This window comes from Bubalus kerabau, chromosome 3 (genome assembly GCF_029407905.1).
Source record: "Bubalus kerabau isolate K-KA32 ecotype Philippines breed swamp buffalo chromosome 3, PCC_UOA_SB_1v2, whole genome shotgun sequence".
NCBI classification, from domain to species: Eukaryota; Metazoa; Chordata; class Mammalia; order Artiodactyla; family Bovidae; genus Bubalus; species Bubalus kerabau.
Window position 1 is genome coordinate 145,521,030 of NC_073626.1, and position 19,378 is coordinate 145,540,407.

Genomic DNA, 19,378 nt, shown 5'->3' on the forward strand with positions numbered 1-19,378 from the left:
TAAGAAAGCCTTCTTCAGCGATCAATGCAAAGAAATAGAGGAAAACAACAGAATGGGAAAGACTAGGGATCTCTTCAAGAAATCAGAGATACCAAAGTAACATTTCATGCAAAGATGGGCTCAATAAAGGACAGAAATGGTATGGACCTAACAGAAGCAGAAGATATTAAGAAGAGGTGGCAAGAATACACAGAAGAACTGTACAAAAAAGATCATGACCAAGATAATCATGATGGTGTGATCACTGACCTAGAGCCAGACATTCTGGAATGTGAAGTCAAGTGGGCCTTAGAAAGCATCACTATGAACAAAGCTAGTGGAGGTGATGGAATTCCAGTTGAGCTATTTCAAATCCTGAAAGATGATGCTGTGAAAGTGCTGCACTCAATATGCCAGCAAATTTGGAAAACTCAGCAGTGGCCACAGGACTGGAAAAGGCCAGTTTTCGTTCCAATCCCAAAGAAAGGCAATGCCAAAGAATGCTCAAACTACCGCACAATTGCACTGATCTCACACGCTAATAAAGTAATGCTCAAAATTCTCCAAGCCAGACTTCAGCAATACGTGAACTGTGAACTTCCTGATGTTCAAGCTGGTTTTAGAAAAGGCAGAGGAACCAGAGACCAAATTGCCAACGTCTGCTGGATCATCAAAAAAGCAAGAAAGTTCCAGAAAAACATCTATTTCTGCTTTATTGGCTATGCCAAAGCCTTTGACTCTGGGCATCACAATAAACTGTGGAAAATCCTGAAAGAGACGGGAATACCAGACCACCTGACCTGCCTCTTGAGAAATTTGTATGCAGGTCAGGAGGCAACAGTTAGAACTGGATATGGAACAACAGACTGATTCCAGATAGGAAAAGGAGTGTGTCAAGGCTGTATATTGTCACCCTGCTTATTTAACTTATATGCAGAGTACATCATGAGAAATGCTGGTCTGGAAGAAGCAGAAGCTGGAATCAAGATTGCCAGGAGAAATCTCAATACCCTCAGATATGCAGATGACACCACCCTTATGGCAGAAAGTGAAGAGGAACTAAAAAGCCTCTTGATGAAAGTGAAAGAGGAGAGTGAAAAAGTTGGCTTAAAACTCAACATTCGGAAAACGAAGGTCATGGCATCCGGTCCTATCACTTCATGGGAAATAGATGGGGAAACAGTGAAACCAGTGTCAGACTTTATTTTTTGGGCTCCAAAATCACTGCAGATGGTGACTGCAGCCATGAAATTAAAAGATGCTTACTCCTTGGAGGAAAAGTTATGACAACCTAGATAGCATATTGAAAAGCAGAGACATTACTTTGCCAACAAAGGTCCTTCTAGTCAAGGCTATGGTTTTTCTAGTGGTCATGTATGGATGTGAGAGTTGGACTGCGAAGAAAGCTGAGCGCCGAAGAATTGATGGTTTTGAACTGTGGTGTTGGAGAAGACTCTTGAGAGTCCCTTGGGCTGCAAGGAGATCCAACCAGTCCGTTCTGAAGGAGATCAGCCCTGGGATTTCTTTGGAAGGAATGATGCTAAAGCTGAAACTCCTACTTTGGCTACCTCATGCGAAGAGTTGACTCATTGGAAAAGACATGCTGGGAGGGATTGGGGGCAGGAGGAGAAGGGGACGACAGAGGATGAGATGACTGGATGGCATCACTGACTCGATGGACATGAGTCTGAGTGAACTCCGGGAGTTGGTGATGGACAGGGAGGCCTGGCGTGCCGCGATTCATGGGGTCGCTAAGAATCGGACACGACTGAGCGACTGAACTGAACTGGCGGTTTCTTTTATAGAGTCACAATCAGGGCCAGCTACATAATTTGTACGCTTAGTACAAAATGAAAATGTGGGGTCTAAGCTGGCGATGAAGTCAATCTATCCTCACATGAGTTTGCTCCTGTAATCCATGGTTGATGAGAGGGTGACCCCCAAGGGATTGGAAGTCCCCATGCTGGGACAGTGTTGTTTACCTGAAATGGGATAGGCAAAGAAGCCCCATCTGGTTAAAATGCTGTGGTGTGGCCAGCCCAAGGCAGACATGACTTTTTGCCCTGCCTCAAGATTGCAGAGCAAACTGCTTGCTGGATCCCAGCCCTCCCCACACCTGTTCCCAGGCCCCCCAGTGGAGGGTGACATGGCAGAAAGTGGGCCTCCCTCATCAGTTCTCCTGCTAATGCAGTCTTACTGCTGCTCTGGGTAGAAAGCAGCCATGGTAATTAATGGGTGGGGGTGGGGAGAGGGAGGCCAGGCAGGGTCCAGGGCACCAGGAAGCTGGTAACAGAACATGTCTAGGGAGGCAAGGAAATAAACTCTAAGTCCCTAGTATATACTCCAGGGTCCCATTGGACTTCATTTACAAAAGACAAATCCACAAGTAAAATGTGAGAATTTCACTGCAGTGCCCTCTCAGTGTTATACCCCAACATGGGGTCCTTCTGAGCAGTGGGCTTCTGAGGACTGCGCTGCTTACAGCCCATGAAACCAGCCCTGGGCACATCTCACCTTACACATCATTGAACTGTGACTCAGTGGTTTTTGAGCACTGTGTTTTCTGGTTTATGCCAGTTGTTCTTGCAAATACCCATAAATGTCTTTTTTATGATTTATCATCAAGCGATTTAAGCCTCTCTAGGATGTCTTAAAATTATTTACAAAATAAGCAACAAATAGATGCCAAACTTAAAAGCAATTTCATAATACACATTTTTATTAAAGTTGCAAAAGTGATCCAGTATACTAATGGTGGATTAAATCTTAAATCTTAAGCCCCATTTAAACTTCTGTTTTCCTATATTTTAATCATAATTGCCAAACATTGTTTTCTGCTGGAAGATAAAGTGGGATTTTCCCCTTGAAATCATCAACATAAAACCCTATGAAATATTTCAGTGATATGAGTCATTCACTTATTTATATGGTTGGACATCTAGATAATAGGAATCTGTGAGAAATATATTGTTAATTTCTGTGGAGGAGGAAGTAAGAAATCCTACCAATGTATTTTAAGTGTAGTTAAATTCAGCATTCTTTTCCATTTAAAAATACCAAAATTATTCTCTTCTAGTCCTTTCTTTCCAAGAGGCTACATAAAATTACTTTGACAAAGAGAATCATGAGTCACTTTTTTGCTGTTAACCTCTTTTACATTCCATTTCATGAACATAGGAATCAGTGGTGAACAATATTCTTATTCTTACCAACCTTGTACTATACATGTGAGTCTTGTTGACATGTACCATGGTGTTTAGTTAGCTATTTTGTCAAAGTATAACCTATTTGTTTGCAATATTACTGAAACTGACAAGAAATATTGTTATTAAAAAAAAGTTAGCAGCTTTGGAAATTATACATGCTTCAGTGAATATTCAGTATACAGGTTCTAATGGTATTAATGCATAATCAGAAAAACTGGTACTTTCAAACTCTTAGCAATTCATGTTATTAAGGGAAGTATAGTTATCAGTAATAAAAACCTAGTTAGTACCTTTTGAGACTTGACACTCTATAAACCTTTAACATAATTTAAGACAAAGTGTGAACAAAAATAGCTAATTTTAGAAATCCAGTTTTTGTGAACTGATTGGTGATCTGTTCTGCTGTGGGAAACAATGATCTATTTTATGCTTTAGCTCTGAAATGTACACGTTTCTTGTGTGTGGGGGAGGGAATATGTAAAGCCAATTTCAGTGGAAATTAAAGCTTTGAGGAATTTGTATTCTTTTCAAAAACATACCTTTGAAGATCAATTACCTACTCCATTGGTTATATCTATACACAGAGATATATTATCATGGAAGAATTTCAGGTTTATATTGTCCATTGTCATGATTTAATGGGAAAAAACATCTTATTTTTCACAGGGAAGGGCGCTATTTTGTGGTCTATCACAGGAAACTATTAGGATTCTAAATATTTAAATATAATCCTTTCAGGTTTTATCTTGGGGTATATGTTATTTCTTCTTTCTAAGCATAATATCTTCTTGAAAAATGCTTTTATTGGGTGTTAGGTAGTATGAGGGGATTATTGTTGATTTTGTTAGATTTGCTAACAATATTGTGGTTACGTGGCAAAATACCCTTATTTTTTTGGAAATTTGTAATGAAGCATTTAGGAGTTAAATGTCATGATTACTATAATTTTCTTTAAAGTTCTTTAGCATAAGAATAATATTTTATGAGGTAAAATAGAAGCTATTTGTTACATCTAGTCAATGGATTTTTGTGTCGTAATTACACCATTTTCCATACTGTATATTTGTAATTTCCAAAGTAGACAAAAAATGACTTTCAGTACAAATGAAAATATATGTTTGAGACTTGGGGACTACTGACTTCCTGAAAATGGGGATTTTTTTATTCTTACAGACTAATTTTGGAGAATGTGTATTCTTTCCAATCATTTTTAACTTATTTCTTAAAATGTGCATTCATACAGTTACAAAGCATGGGAAACTCTATTACACAGTAAGGCTTTAAGAAAAATAGTTTGGTACACTTTAAACCATTAAATAAATATGCCTAAAATTGAGACCAAGATTTAAATAACTAAAACTGAGACCAAAATTTCATATGATAAAGTGTGCCTTTAAAATATAAGGCTTAGGAGAAGGAAATGGCAACCCACTCCAGTGTTCTTGCCTGGAGAATCCCAGGGACGGCAGAGCCTTGGTGGGCTGCCGTCTATGGGGTCGCACAAAAAAAAAAAAAAAAAAAATAAGGCTTAGATCACAGTCATTTATTTTTTGATTACATACAGAAAATTTGTTTCAAAGATTTAATATGTTCAAATTATATGCACTTGGTATTAAAATTTCCAGTGTCTTAAATTTGACTAAAACTAAATATATATATAAATGTGTATGAACATATTAATCACTGATAACTATTTTTCTTGTTTGGGGTAAGAATGGGAACTAAGTTAACCATGTCATTGCTTGAGTAAAAAACTCTGCTTTGCATTTCTCCTGATTATTACTGTGTAATATATCAAACAGGGAACTTAATTACTTAAAAAGGAATTCTTTTAAATTTCATTGAAATATATAGTCATTGAATTGTATATGCACATATATATCAAGTATTGCCTGATAAAGTTATATAGCAGCCAGAAAACTAGTTTTGAGAGTCTCAAGGTAAAGAAAGAAAACAGTCCAAAGTATCTTCATGAAGAGTGCTTCCCTGGTGGCTCAGCAGTAAAAGAATCCACCTGCCAGTGCAGGAGACACAGGAGATGCAGTTTCGATCCCTGGGTTGGGACGATCCCCTGGAGAAGGAAATGGCAACCCAATCCAGTATTTTTGCCTGGGTAGTCCCATGGACAGAGGAGCCTAGTGGGTTACAGTCCATGGGGTCACAAAAGAGTCAGACACGACTTAAGTCACTCAACAACAATAAATCTTCATGAAGAAGGATGGCATTCTTATTTAATAGTTTCCAAACATTTAAGGTAAAACCAGGAAGCTCCGTTGTGTGTAAATGAAACAGATGGTATTATTCTTTAGGTGCCATAAATGTTATTTGTTCTCTAATCTTTTAAAATGTATGAGAAAATACAATAATATTAAGTACTAATTAATACTCAGTGCTATGGATTTTAAAGCTGGTAGGTTGATGTCATTTAAAAGTTTCTGTTGTTTGTTATTTAGTTGGTAAGTCATGCCCGACTCTTTGTGATCCCATAGACTGTAGCCATCCAGGCTTCTCTGTCCATGGGATTTCCCAGGCAAGAACCCTGGAGTGGGTTCCGGTTTCCTTCTCCAGGGGATCTTCCCGACACAGGGATCGAATCTGTGTCTCCTGTGTCTATTGCATCGGCAGGCAGATGCTTTACTGAACCACCTAGGAAGAGAGACTGATAATCTGGAGAAAAAAAGATTTACTGATGAAAGCATTGTTTATGATGAATTATATCAGTGCTATGCAGGAAGAATCTGAGGGGAACGTCAGAAGTGAATGGACATGTCTTCTAGATGTAAGAGAAGCAATTGTAAACTTCTCAGTTAAGCAAATTTGTTTATTTAGAACCCATACTTTAAGGCAATGTATTATTGTGCTTTACCTTAATTTTCTCATTTAGGAGTGATATACATCCAGAGAATTCCATAGTATCTTTATTTCAGCAGAAGAATTTGACACTTTTTCACCAGTTATGGGATCATGATGAAATATTTGATAAATGTGAGTCCTTTAAGGTACAATCACAACTGGCCCAATTCAAGGTATATTGATTGTGGCTCTGACCAACTAAGTGAGTCTTATAGAGCCAAGCCATTAGGCCCTCTTCTTGGCCTTGATTTATTCAACATTCTTATTAAAGGCAATAATGCACCCCAAAGTCTTGCTTATTAAATCTGTAGATGATGTGAATCAAGATTATTTCAATAGATGGTAATGAGGATTTAAATTTGGTGAAAAGTCAAGGCACAATTAATTGGAAATAAATATCAGGACCTGCAGTTTGATTTTTAAAAAATCAACTGCACTCAGCATGACTGGGCTAATATATTAAAAAATCTACAAAATTTTAAATGCTTACTTTGAATCAAATTGGTGATAAAATTACTTAAAAATGTTGTCTTGGGCTGTGTTAATAAAAGTGTTCTTTCTGATTTGGGGAGATAATAGACTTACTGTTCTCTTAGAAAAATAATCCATGCTCATTTTAGAAAAACTAAGAGGAGCAGGAGCAAACGCCCTACAATCCCACCAATTATATATGCACATGTGATGCATGTAGTTTTTATAGATTTTGTAGTTTTTTACTGAAATGACCTTGGTGGCAACAGAAGTGTGTATCTATGTTCTTTGATCCTTAGATTTTGCTGAATATTAAAAGGCCTTCTCTCCATAGAGAGTCCCAGTTAGGCCTTCATAGCCAGAAGGGCAGTTTCATTGGCATCACCTGGGAACTTGTTAGAACCATAAATGGGGCAGGCCAACTGATTCAGACACTCTAGGGGTGCGGCCTAGCACTTCTGTGTTTCAACAAGCCCTGCAGGTGATTTGAATCCAAGGAGAAGTTTGAGAACGGACCTGAGTTTAACCCTTTGATTTTTCAGTTAAGGAAGCTAAAATCTGAAGAAGCTGTCACAAATTAATTTGAGAAAGTACATACTGGAATCTTTCAGTGATTCCTAGGATGATGAGTCAGTCTTCTGGGGAGAACTGTTTATTGGGCTAATTACTAAGCAGTACTTGAAATAATGCCAGGTGGAAACAAGTAATGGGGGAGGGTGTTTAGTATTTAACTTAGCCTGGTGGACCTCTTACAGCTCAATAGTAGACTTTGATTCATTGAAATTAAGTCTAAAAGAAAAGTTTGCTTGATCTAATAATGTTAATCCCTGAAGCAAGTTTATGTGCCATCTAAGTAACTACTCCATTCCATCACTAAGGCTAATGAATATCTCTCGAGTGTGACCCTAGAGCTCTCATTTTAAAAAGTGCCTCACACTTAAGTTTGAGAACCACTAATACAGAAGACATCTTTAAGTGGTTAAGAATAAAACCAGTCAGACTGGAACATTTTCAGTATCCTTTAACTTGGGTTTCACAGAAAAAACTCAAAACAATTTGCTAATGTGTACATCAAAAAGCCAATAAAACAATGGGAAAGCATTAAAGTGATTTGAGACAGCAGTTTCCTCATTATCAGGGCAGGAAAAAAAAGGGGGGGAATCACTAGGCAGGCCAAGAGATCACAAATGCAAGACTAGAAATAATAGATCTTGCTCTAAACTGCAAAGGCAGTCAGCCTTGACTTTCCATGGTACAAATAAAGGTCATGGACTTTAGAATATATCAGCAGTTGTCAGAAATTTCAGTTTTAAAAAATTACATGTGTGGAGTAGTCAGATTTAGGGGGAAAAAAAATACAATACAGAAGAGTAACTGCAAGACCAAAATGATCTAGCTTGAATTTTTATGGCATTTAATGTTTTCAAAGGTGCTTTCACATAAACTTTTATTTTATCCATGTAATAGCCCTGTGAGGAAGTAAAGTACTAGCAAAATCGTTTTTGAAACTTTAAATCCTTAATAGGTGAGGAAAAAAGTTGATAGACTCAGAGAAATGATAAAAAAAAGATTGTCACTGAAGAAGAGTAGCACAGAGCAAGTGGGAAAAGCTGAAGGCCAGAGGATGGGCAAAGGAGAAAAGAACCCCTAACCTGGCAGGGGAAACAGTGTTAATCGGAAAACAGGTGCAAAGAAGCTGGAGGGCAGGAAATTTGGGATTAGGAAACCGAAATTTATTTATCCAAAGAGGATGAATACGGTCAAAGATGAAGAGAAAAAAGTGGGGCGCACGCACTTAAAGCTACATGGGAGTTCAGTGGGGCTAATATTATCCCTCAGGCCCACTACCATAGGGTTGGGCCCCAGGTTGAGGATAACGCCGAGGAGAGTCCCTGAAGAAGCAGGCGGGAAGACCGCAGAGCCGGGTGGGCGTTCACGCAGGACTAACAAAGGCCGCGGGGTGCTCTGCCCCAGCCACGCATCCTGCGGGGGCCGAAGGGTTAACTGCGCGCTCGACTCCCGCGTGCATCCCGGCCCCCACTCCCGCGGTCGCTAGGAGACGCCGGATGTGGGGGAGGGGCGGGCGGCGCGACCAAGGGTGGGAACCTTTTTCGGGCTCCCGGGGGTGGAGGGAGAGGAGCGCGCGTGCGCGCGCCGGGCCGGCCGTCGCCGCGGTGACCGTCCTCCGAGTCCATCGGCTCGCGCCCCGCCCCCGTTCCCGCTGCCCCCTCCCCTGTCGCGCGCGCGCGGGGGGTGTTTCTCGCTCCTCCCGGGTTGCCGCCGCCGTCGCCTCGGCTCCTCCTCTCCTAGTCTTGGGTTTCCCTGGCGCTACTGCCGCCGCTGCCTCTGCGGTCTGTATGAGGAGGAGGATGTGAAGATGGCGGAGCTGCAGATGCTGCTGGAGGAGGAAATCCCGGGGGGCCGCCGGGCCCTCTTCGACAGTTACACGAATCTGGAACGGGTGGCCGATTACTGCGAGAACAACTACATCCAGGTGCGACGCATCTCCCGGCCTGGGCGTGTTGGGCCTCTGGCTGCTGAGCTGCGCGTGGGGGACCCCCGGCCCGGGGGCCGCGCGCCTGGGGGCGTAGGGCACACGGGGCCGAGGCCGCAGCAGGGACACAGTGCAGCTGAGTCCCAATGCAGGGGTAGAAGCAGGGTGGGAGCGGGAGAATGGGTGAGAATTCTCCGGTTGGAGGAAATTGTAGCTTTCAAGCATTTTTCAAAAGCCATGAATCAGTTCTCGGTGCGGGGTGTGTGTGCGTGTGTGTGTGTGTGTGTGTGTCCCCGCCTCCTCTCTTCTTCCCTCGGCCGCCTCCGCAATCGGTGCCCGTCAATTTTCGCGATGGCGGAGGAGGCGGAGAGTGGCATTTTCTATTTGACAGAATCCTACTCCCCCATATGGCAAGGGTTTGGGGTTTAATGGGTCGCTCTCACCCCCCAATCTCTGGAGGATTTTTGAGGCGCTGTATTGCTGCAAAGTAAAATGCCTGAGCTTTCTATTCATTTGAATGCATCAAAAGATCAGCGTGGTTTTTTTGGGCTTGTTTTTGGGTTCTAACTGAGGCTACAGTATAAGCAGCTGTCCCCCTTGTTGGAAGTTAATGCCAGTTTTCTTCTCTATGGAGAATGAGAAGCTGCATGATAATGGTCTGTTCCCTCCCGCTACCCACCTCCAAGCCCGTTAGAAATAGCTAATTTGCCTGCAGGGAAAATTTTTGTGATTATCTTTGAGAGAGAAATGGGAAATAATTCTCACGGTTTGAATTTTCATGTATGGTTGGTTTGGCATCGGGACTCAGTGGTAGCACTGTATGTATGTGTATGAAGGCGGGGGATATTGGGTGAGATGAAATTGAGCTGCTTCTGGAAGAAGCAAGATTATGTGGATTAAAAACAATTCTTTTTAAAAAATTATTTAAAGGATAGCTTAAGATGTACAGTTTGCAAAGTCAGCATCTTTTGTTTTCCTTTATAGCTTATTCTGAATCATAGGTTCTACCTCCATCTTTTCCCTTCCTATTTAAATTCTCTTGGGATATAGGTGGAATTGGAAGCAGTATGTTAAATTGTTCCTTCACTGTGGCCTTTTTTCCTTCTCCCACCTCCATCTCTCCAGGCATCTTTCCTAACATCAGCTATATTGGGAAGCATTCTCAAGTCTTGGTGTGAACCAAAGAAAAAAATGGGTGTTAAAATTTATAGGTTCATGAATTTTGTAAGGATCACATGGTTAATCAAGGATAGTATTGTAAGATATTACTTGATTAGACATATCCTGAGCACTGTATTTTCTTGTATGGAATATTTGTACTGGAGAATAAATCAGACATAATCCAAGGCTTTTCCCTCCAAAGAGGCAGTTGAAAGTATGGCCAGTAGGAAAAGATAGAGTGTGTCTTGGGTCAAAGGTACATACAGACAGTATACTTGTCCATATTCATGGGGTGCTTTGCTGATACTGAGTGTGGTAGGAGAGAGTAAAAGGTTGAGATGCTCAGTTTTCACTAAATATATTTGAAAGTCTAAAATGGCCTGGCACTGTTGAGAGTTGATACGTACCTAGTGTCTACAGAATTTCATAGTATAGTTAGTGGGATGGCTGATCTGTAGCAGATGAGTACCATTTTGAGTGTCAGTTTATATTCTTAATGGGCTGCAGGTGGGAAGAAGGACTGGCGAAAACTATGCTATCCTCACTCTGAAAATTCAGTCTTTAGGAGAGGCAATTAAAAGGACTGAAGTAATCATTACAATCTCTTGTGCAAAATATGGGAAAGAGTTACAGGTCTCAGAAGAGAAACAGAGTGGAAAAGTGATTGGGTTGCAGTTATCACTACTAAGTTTTTTTTTAAGTTCTCTTTGTTTGGAAGATAATTTTTATTGCAATTTGAAGATATAGTTCCTTTTAGGTTGCAGTAGTTACATAAAAGGTAAAAGTACCTGGATTGATCAAGCTGCGAGGGTAAAGGGATCAACAGTTGTCATCACTACATTTCTTCCGGTTCAAAAGAGAAGAATGTTGCTGCCATCATTTGTCTTAGCCGTGGGACTCAGAATTTAATGCGATGGTGTTTTAAAATTCAGAATGGAAGTGCTGATTAATAGAAATGGATTTGGATTTTAAAATGCCTTGTTTCTTCAATTTAGAACCTAGAACAGGTGGTATTAGGATGCAGTGGTTATATTATTGGCGTTCTCCTGACAGAAAACTCCTACGTGATTTGTTTGTAGTAAAGTTGATAAATAGAACATGGTGATAGTGGATTTGTGCTGACTCAGCTGCACATTTGGCTGGCTCTTCTTGTAACCATCGAACCGACCAGCAGGGGTTCTGATGCAGCCTCTGTGACCCTGCAATGGATGCAGGTCAATTAGTGATCCGATGGTCAGTTTAGGCTTATTACAGCAGCATGTCCTAACCACTAGCTCAAGTTAACTCACCTGACACTCATTTTATTTTGTGCAAGGACAGTTTTTGCCTGTAAAGCAGGAAAAAGACATTTATCGGTAGGTAATGTGATAAGGTTCTTTGCTCAGTGTCCTTAAATGCCTGGTTTTATGCATGGGAATATAAAAATAAGAATATTCTAAATGTGGATTACATTTAGTGTAAAAATTGAGGAAAGGAAGAAAAATGGTGGTGTCCTTCTGAAAAGGCATACTGTTTAAATTGTTCCTATCATATGAAAATGTCCTTTAGAAATGTTATCTTTTGGCATTAAGAGTGAGCAAATAGTGCCTGTATTAACACACACAAAATCTACTGAAGGGTTTAGGTGGTAGTTTTCAAGGTTACCAGCCTAGTTTACATTATAAATTTAAAAATCATCTTTAGTATAAAAAAAAATTAGATGATTTTGTTTTATTTCAACCTCTAGTAAAAAGTGATTGTCAAAATATTCCTCTTTTCCTGATTGACTATTTCTTTCCTGTAAAAAAGGACTTTAGTTACTGTTTAATTTTTTGGAGATACAGAACACTTGTGTTTTTTTTCTTCATTTATAAACATTGATTCCTAATCTAGTAAGTGTTCAGAAACTTTTAAAATGTTTTGATTAACTTGGATCTACATGTTTATAAATGAAGAACATTATAATAATATGGATTGCTTTAATGTTTTGATAGATGAAATAAGATTACATTTTTACTCTGCTAAGGTAAGTCTGGAAAACCAACTTGTTCATTTTTATATTTTTCCTTTTGTTAGATAAAAAAAAAGTTACTGCTTTTTGTGAGTCATAATTCACATAGATACATAGTAAAATCCCATTGTCCTTTTTGGATTAAGCACAAAGTCATCCAATAAAATAGCTTTGCTCAGAAGAATAGAAACTGAGAATTTACTTTATGTTTTATCCGAAATATTTCTTTGTTTTGAATAACAGGAAAGATGTCATTCGTTTTCCTCTGTCAACAAGGATACTCAGAATTCATTAAAAATTGCAGGGAAGGTTTATAAGGGGATAATAGAATCATAGCTTACTAGTCAGTTTCATTAAAAAGTAGTTACTGAAATGATACAAATATTTAAAATTCTTAATAAAAACCATGCTCATTGTTGAAAACTTATTCAGTTCAGTTTCTCAGTTGTGTCCAGCTCTTTGCGACCCCATGGACTGCAGCATGCCAGGCCTCCCTGTCCATCACCAACTCCCGGAGTTCACTCAGACTCATGTTCATTGAATTGGTGATGCCATCCAACCATCTCATCTGTCGTCCCTTTCTCCTCCCTCCTTCAGTTTTTCCCATCATCAGGGTCTTTTCCATTGAGTTCTTCGCATCAGGTGGCCAAAGTATTGGAGTTTCAGCTTTAGCATCAGTCTTTCTAATGAATATTCAGGACTGATTTCCCTTAGGATGGACTGGTTGGATCTCCTTGCAGTCCAAGGGACTCGAAAGAGTCTTCTCCAGCACTGTAGTTCAAAAGCATCAATTCTTTGGCGCTCAACTTTCTTTATAGTCCAACTCTTACATCCATATAAGACTACTGGAAAAACCATAGCTTTGACTAGATGGACTTTTGTTGGCAAAGTAATGTCTTTTAAGAAGGAAGAAATGTAAAATTGCCTAATCATTTTGAATATATAGCTAGGATTTATAATTTTAAATCTTTTTATACACATGTGTATCATATTTTTAAAATATTAGGTTCATGTTCTTTATTACCTTTATGCTGTTGCTGCTGCTAAGTCGCTTCTGTCATGTCCGACCCTGTGCGACCCCATAGACGGCAGCCCACCAGGCTCCCCCGTCCCTGGGATTCTCCAGGCAAGAACACTGGAGTGGATTGCCATTAGCTTCTCCAATGCATCAAAGTTAAAAGTGAAAGTGAAGTCACTCAGTTGTGACTCTTTGAGACCCCATGGACTGTAGCCTATACCTTGATATATTTTTTAACTTTTTATTTTATATTGGGGTATAGCAGTGTTGTGATAGTTTCAGGTGAACAGTGAAGGAAGGGACTCAGTCGTACATGCATCCATTCTCCCCTAAACTCTTCTCTCATCCAGGTTGCCACATAACATTGAGCAGAGTTTCATGGGCTATACAGTAGGTCCTTGTTGGTTATCCTTTTTAAATATAGCAGCATGTACATGTCCATCCCAAACTCCCTAACTATGCTTTTTCCCCCAGACTTCTGTCACCAACCAAAGTTTGTTTTCTTAAGTCTGAGTTTCTGTTTTTTAAGTTCGTTTGTATAGTTTCTTTTTAGATTCCACATACCAGGGATGTCATACGATATTTCCCCTTCTCTGTCTGACTTACTTCACTCAGTATGACGACCTCTAGGTCCATCCATGTTGCTCTAAATGGCGTTATTTCATTCTTTTTTAATGGCTGAGTAATACTGCATTGTATGTATTTACCACATCTTTTTTATCCATCCCTCTGTCGGTAGACATTTAGGTTGCTTCCATGTCTTGGCTACTGTAAACAGTGTTGCAGTGAATATTAGGGTGTGTTATACCTTGCTTTAAAAAGAAACTTTTAATGGTGCTAGTCATGACTTTGTCTTTTATGAATGATCATAGAGTATACAGAAAGGAGGTTTGTATTTATGTGTTTAACTTCTGTTTGTTCTCACAAATAGAGAAATCTTAAAAGTGCCTAGAATGAGAGAGGAGACAGTAGAAATTTGAGGACTGGTGTTTACATCCTTTCCTTGACTTTTGTTTTTCACCTCCACAGAGAGGGGTGACCCATGTAGGTGAACATCAGGCTGAATTAGGGAGATCGAATTTCCCTAGATTGAGGTGCGTAATGCATAGTGTGTGATAGATTTGCTTCATTCAGGGTCTTCTTTCGTCTTCCAAAGAATCTGTTGTTGAGTTGCTAAGTTGTGTCCGATACTTTTGCAACCCATGAGCTGTAGCCTACCACGCTCCTCTGCTCGTGGGATTTCCCAGTCAAGAATGCTGGAATGGGTTGCCATTTCCTTCTTCAGGGGATCTTCCCAACCCAGGGATTACTCGTGTCTCTTGCATCAGCAGGTGGCGGGTTCTACCACTGAGCCATCTGAGAAGCCCTCTCCCACAGAATAGTTTATAACCAAATAGACTTACTTATGTGTAGAATATATAGAGGAGATATTTTTGATGGTGAGATCCTTTGGATTGTTACTTACGTTTTAAAATGTAAAGAATTTTAATAACATGCAGTGGCGATGTGTATAAATGTAATATTTTATGGAAAAAGAGAGGTAGATTGAAAATTATATTTAGATTATTTGCAGACTTTTAATAGCTTATAAAGTGAAAGTCGCTCAGTCATGTCTGACTCTTTGCGACCCCATGGACTATTCAGTCCATGGAATTCTCCAGGCCAGAATACTGGAGTGGGTACCCGTTCCCTTCTGCAGGGGATTTTTCCAACCCAGGGATTTAACCCAGGTCTCCTGCATTGCAGGCAGATTCTTTACCAGCTGAGCCACTAGGGAAACCCCTTTAATAGCTTTTGATTGAATATTTATGAGAATTATTAATAGACTCGCTTAATGAAGTAGCAAATGGAATGACACCTACTTTGAATTTTTCATTTATTTTGCGTTCCTTGTCCAGGTATAAAGCTTCCAGAGGATAGATTTATATCTTAAAAGTTTTTTTAATATCCTTTCATTAGCCATAGGATGTTGGAGACACTAATTAACAGTCACTGAATGTCAGAAATACGTACTGCAATATACTAGAGATTGCACTGAATAATTTTATAGATTGGATGTAAATTACCTCTAAACTTGCAAGTTTTTCCCTATTAGATACTGTAAGCAGCATTTATATTCTCCTGGCATTACTATACTGTCATTACCTTGTAGGGAATAGAGTTTTACTTTTTATTCATATACAAATAACATACTTAAATGTAGAAATTTTGCACTACAAAGCAGCTTGATCTTGAATCATTTACAATACATATTTTTCAATTTGATTTTGGTTTATTGAAGTGTAATACACGTTGAGTACAATTCACCTGTTTTAGGTAAAAAGGCTGTCAATTTTGACAAACTTATATAACCACGATGATATAAATTTTTTTCTCGTTTTAGCCAGTGATGATGATAGTGATAAACATTTGCAAATGGTTTTTGGTGGGACATATGTCTTTATCTCACTTGGGTGAATTTAAGGAATTGGCCCCATGATGGCCCCCTGATGGCCTAGCGCGTATCCACATGGGTCACAATGGAAGGTTTGAAGTGCAGGTGACCTGACTCTTGCCAGAGCACCTGGTGTACTTGTGAAGCTTGGGAGGAGCTCCTAGTAGGCTTCTTTCTCTCATTCTGTGTCTCCCACCTGATACAGTTTCTCCTCAACTCCTGGTTCTGATGAGATGAGGCTTTCTGTTGCATCCTTTTAGGGCACAGCCGTGGCTATGAAACTTCATGCTGTAGTATGGCATTGATTCCTCCCTCACCACAGGGTTACAGCATCCATGTTGTAATCATATGGCCCCTTGTGTTTTGGTGTGGCTCTGCACAAGGACCTCAACTTTTGCTACTTATTCTTTACTCTTAATGTAAGTACACAGCTTTCTGAATCTGATAAGAGCTTGTCAGGGCTGGAGCAGGTCAAGTCTTCCCTTGCCTTTGCTTGACAGCAAATATTTATAATACTGGTTTTATAGGGTTATATGGCAAACAGATGTTTTACTTTATTTAAAGTGCCGAACTCTTTTCCAAAATGATGGTACTATTTTGCATTCTTGCCAGCAAAGTATCAGTCGCTCTTCTTCCTTGTCAGCACTTGATTTTGTCAGGTTTTAAAATTTTACTATTTTTTTTTTAATTTTAATTTTATTTTGTTTTTAAACTTTACATAATTGTATTAGTTTTGCCAAATATCAAAATGAATCTGATACGTGTTAGTGTTGTCACATTTGTTTCATTTTGCATTTTCTCAATGACTAATGATGTCAAGCGTTTTTTCCTGTGGTTATTTACCATGTTTCTATCATCTTTGGTGAGGTGTGTGTCCAGATCTTTTATCTGTTTAAAATTTTTTTAAATTGCTTTGAGAATTTTTCAATGTATTCTATGTACACTTACTAGATATGTATTTTGCAAATAATTTCTCCTAGTATGTGTCTTCTCTTTGCATTTTAAGTGTCTTTAACAGAGCATAAGTTTTATATATTTGAAGCTGATGTATCAGCTTCTTTTTTGGTTAATACTTTTGCCTAATCTAAAATCACAAAGATTTCTCCTGTTTCTCTCTAGACATTTTGTAGTTTCTGATCTTACAGTTAAGTATATAATCTACTTAAAATTAATTTATCTACGGAAGTGAAGTATGTCGAGGTTTGGTTTTTGTAAATTGTTATCTAATTGCTTAGGAACCATTTGAGGAAAAAATTCTTTTCTCCATTCTATTCCCTTGGCATCTTGTTGAAATCAGTAGACCATATGTGTCCGGGTATATTTTAAACTCCATTTTGTTCCTTTAATACATACATATCAGTATATATACTTTGTCTGTATCATATTGTAGCTTTGTAGTAAGTCTTGAAATCAGGTGGTATGAATCTTATAGTTTGTTCTTTATCAGATTTGTTTTTGTTTTTCTAGGTTCTTTGGTTTCTCAGTATATGTTTTAGAAACAGCTTGTTAATTTCTGCAAACCTGCTGGGATTTTAATGGAATTGCACTGAATCTGTAGATATTTTGGGGCAATTTATACTTTTGACAGTACTGAGTCCTCCAATCTGTGGACTTGGTATGTCTATTTAAGTATTCTTTGATTTAGCTAGTCATTTTAGTGATTAGAATACTGATTTTGCACATTATCTTCCATATCCCTAATTATTTAATGATTTTTATACTGTAATAAATAGTTATGTTTTATAAAATCTTGGTTTGCAGTTGTTCATTACTAGTGTATAGAAATAGGACTGACTTGTATATTGCCCTTTTATTCTGTGACCTTGCTAAATTTACGTGTTAAACATAGAAGCTTTTTCTTTTTTTTTGAAGATTCTTTAGAATTTTTTAAATGTAGGTAATCATGTCACCAGCAAATGAAGCTAGTTTTATTTCTTCCTTTCCAGTCTTTGTTTTATTTATCTTTCTTGCCTTATGGCACTGGCTGGGACCTCCAATATGATCTTGAATAGGCGTGGTTGAGAGCTCATATCCTTCACTTGTTCTCAGTCTTAGAGGGAAAGTGGCCAGTCTTTCACCGTTAACTATGTTACTAGCTGTAAGTTTTTGTGCATGTCCTTTATCAGGTGCAGAAAGTTCTCTTATTCTTAGTTTGCTCAGAATATCTTTTAAAATCAGGATTGATTTCATATTATGTTATATGCTTTTTTCCTGCATCTTTTGAGATGCTCATTATATTTTCAGTCTTAATAAGGTAAATGACGTTGTTTGATTGTACAATGGGTTTTGTAAAAATCTGCACTTAAAGGAAGTTTGATTAGTGAGGTGATGTGCATTCTGAGTTATATAACTTTGTTTTGCAAGAAATGGGTTTAAACTAATGTCTAGGAATTTGCTATAATCATTAAGCTTGGTCAAACAGGTATATATTGTGTATAACTGCTGCTATGCTATGTGCTTTATTTATATATGCAAAAGGACTTTATAAAGGCTGAATGCATTGTTATTTTAAAAACCTTAAATTTCTTTTCATATTGAGAACATTAAAATAGCTACAAAACCCTGAAAATATGATGTAGGTTATTTTAAATTATAATTTTGCCAATTAAATAGTGGTGTACATAGTAAAGATAATTTTAGTGGCCGTGTGACTGAGAAATTAACCTTTCTGTCTCAGTTGTTAATCTGCAAGGTGTTAGAATTATAGCAGCTATTTCATAGGGTATTTGTAAAGATTCAGTAAGATAATACAGCTAAAACAGTACATGTCTAATAAAATTTAAGACTGTCGATTTTTAAGATGCTCTATATTATGTGCCACTAACTTAATGAACATTGCCACTTAAACACTTAAAATACTGCTACTTAACCCTCAGGATGCATTTCAGTTTTGGTAATGTTAAAATATGAAAAACTATTCATACTACAATCAGTGAAACATGGTTTATCATTATTGATGTATATTGAAGACTTATATGATGTATTTTTGTCGTTTTTTTTTTTACACAGCTCTTTTGGGAGCATGTCTTATAATGGTTACTTTTTTTTTTTTTTTTTTTAAGATTTTTGATAGGATGAGATGCAAGATTTCTTCCATGCTAATTTCATTTGTCTTATTGTGCTGCAACTGTATTATGGTTGAATTTTTCTAGTTAAGCAGAATTTCATGGCTTTTACAACTAAACTACATTATGTAAAGTTATATTTCACATTCACAGATGCATAAGTAGTTCATTTTAATTTTCTGGAAATTGTGACAAACTATGAATGCTCATGGATGTCCTGGGTTAAAGTACTTTGTCTCCAAACTTAATTGCTTTAGAGTGATACTTCTTGACTTTTTACACCTCATGCCCTCTTCTGATAAATACGAAAATCAGCCAGGCACCTTCTCTTACCCAGTTTATGGTTATATGTTGACTTAGAACATAACCACCATAACTTTCAGCATTTCTAGCAGTTCGCCAAGATGAAGGAATTTACATGTGTTAGGCCTTCTAGAGTAAATATCTATCAAGGTAACAAATTCTGCAAAGTTCAGAGGTTTAGAGCTGAGTCTTCAGATTCCATATGACAAAATACTATGATTTAGTTTAAGACCACTGTCACTCTTGGGCTTCCCTGATGGCTCAGACGGTAAAGAAACTGCCCAGGCCAGAATACTGGAGTGGGTAGCCTTTCCCTTCTCCAGGGGATCTTCCCAATCCAGGAATCGAACCCAGGTCTCCCGCATCGCAGGGAGATTCTTTACCAGCTGAGCCACAAAGGAAGG

General features: G+C 38.4%; 1 protein-coding gene and 1 long non-coding RNA gene across 15 annotated transcripts in view; both read left to right on the forward strand.

The window, feature by feature from the left end:
* Window positions 1-8,652: 8,652 nt before the first annotated feature.
* The window catches only part of ABI2 (abl interactor 2), a 105,999-nt gene continuing 95,273 nt past the window's right edge, over window positions 8,653-19,378 (forward strand). For 13 of the 14 annotated variants that reach the window (XM_055573168.1, XM_055573169.1, XM_055573171.1 and 10 more), the window contains exon 1: window positions 8,653-9,003. In XM_055573168.1, coding sequence (XP_055429143.1) covers window positions 8,887-9,003 — 117 coding nt within the window. In that variant the 5' untranslated portion in view covers window positions 8,653-8,886. Of the gene's footprint in view, window positions 9,004-11,036; window positions 11,520-19,378 lie in introns of those variants that run through there. The other variant, XM_055573180.1, reaches the window with a different exon arrangement.
* Window positions 15,792-19,378, forward strand: part of LOC129646659 (uncharacterized) — a 42,632-nt gene continuing 39,045 nt past the window's right edge. The window contains exon 1 of the long non-coding RNA XR_008712086.1: window positions 15,792-16,025. This is a non-coding gene — a long non-coding RNA (uncharacterized LOC129646659). The remainder of the gene's footprint in view (window positions 16,026-19,378) is intronic.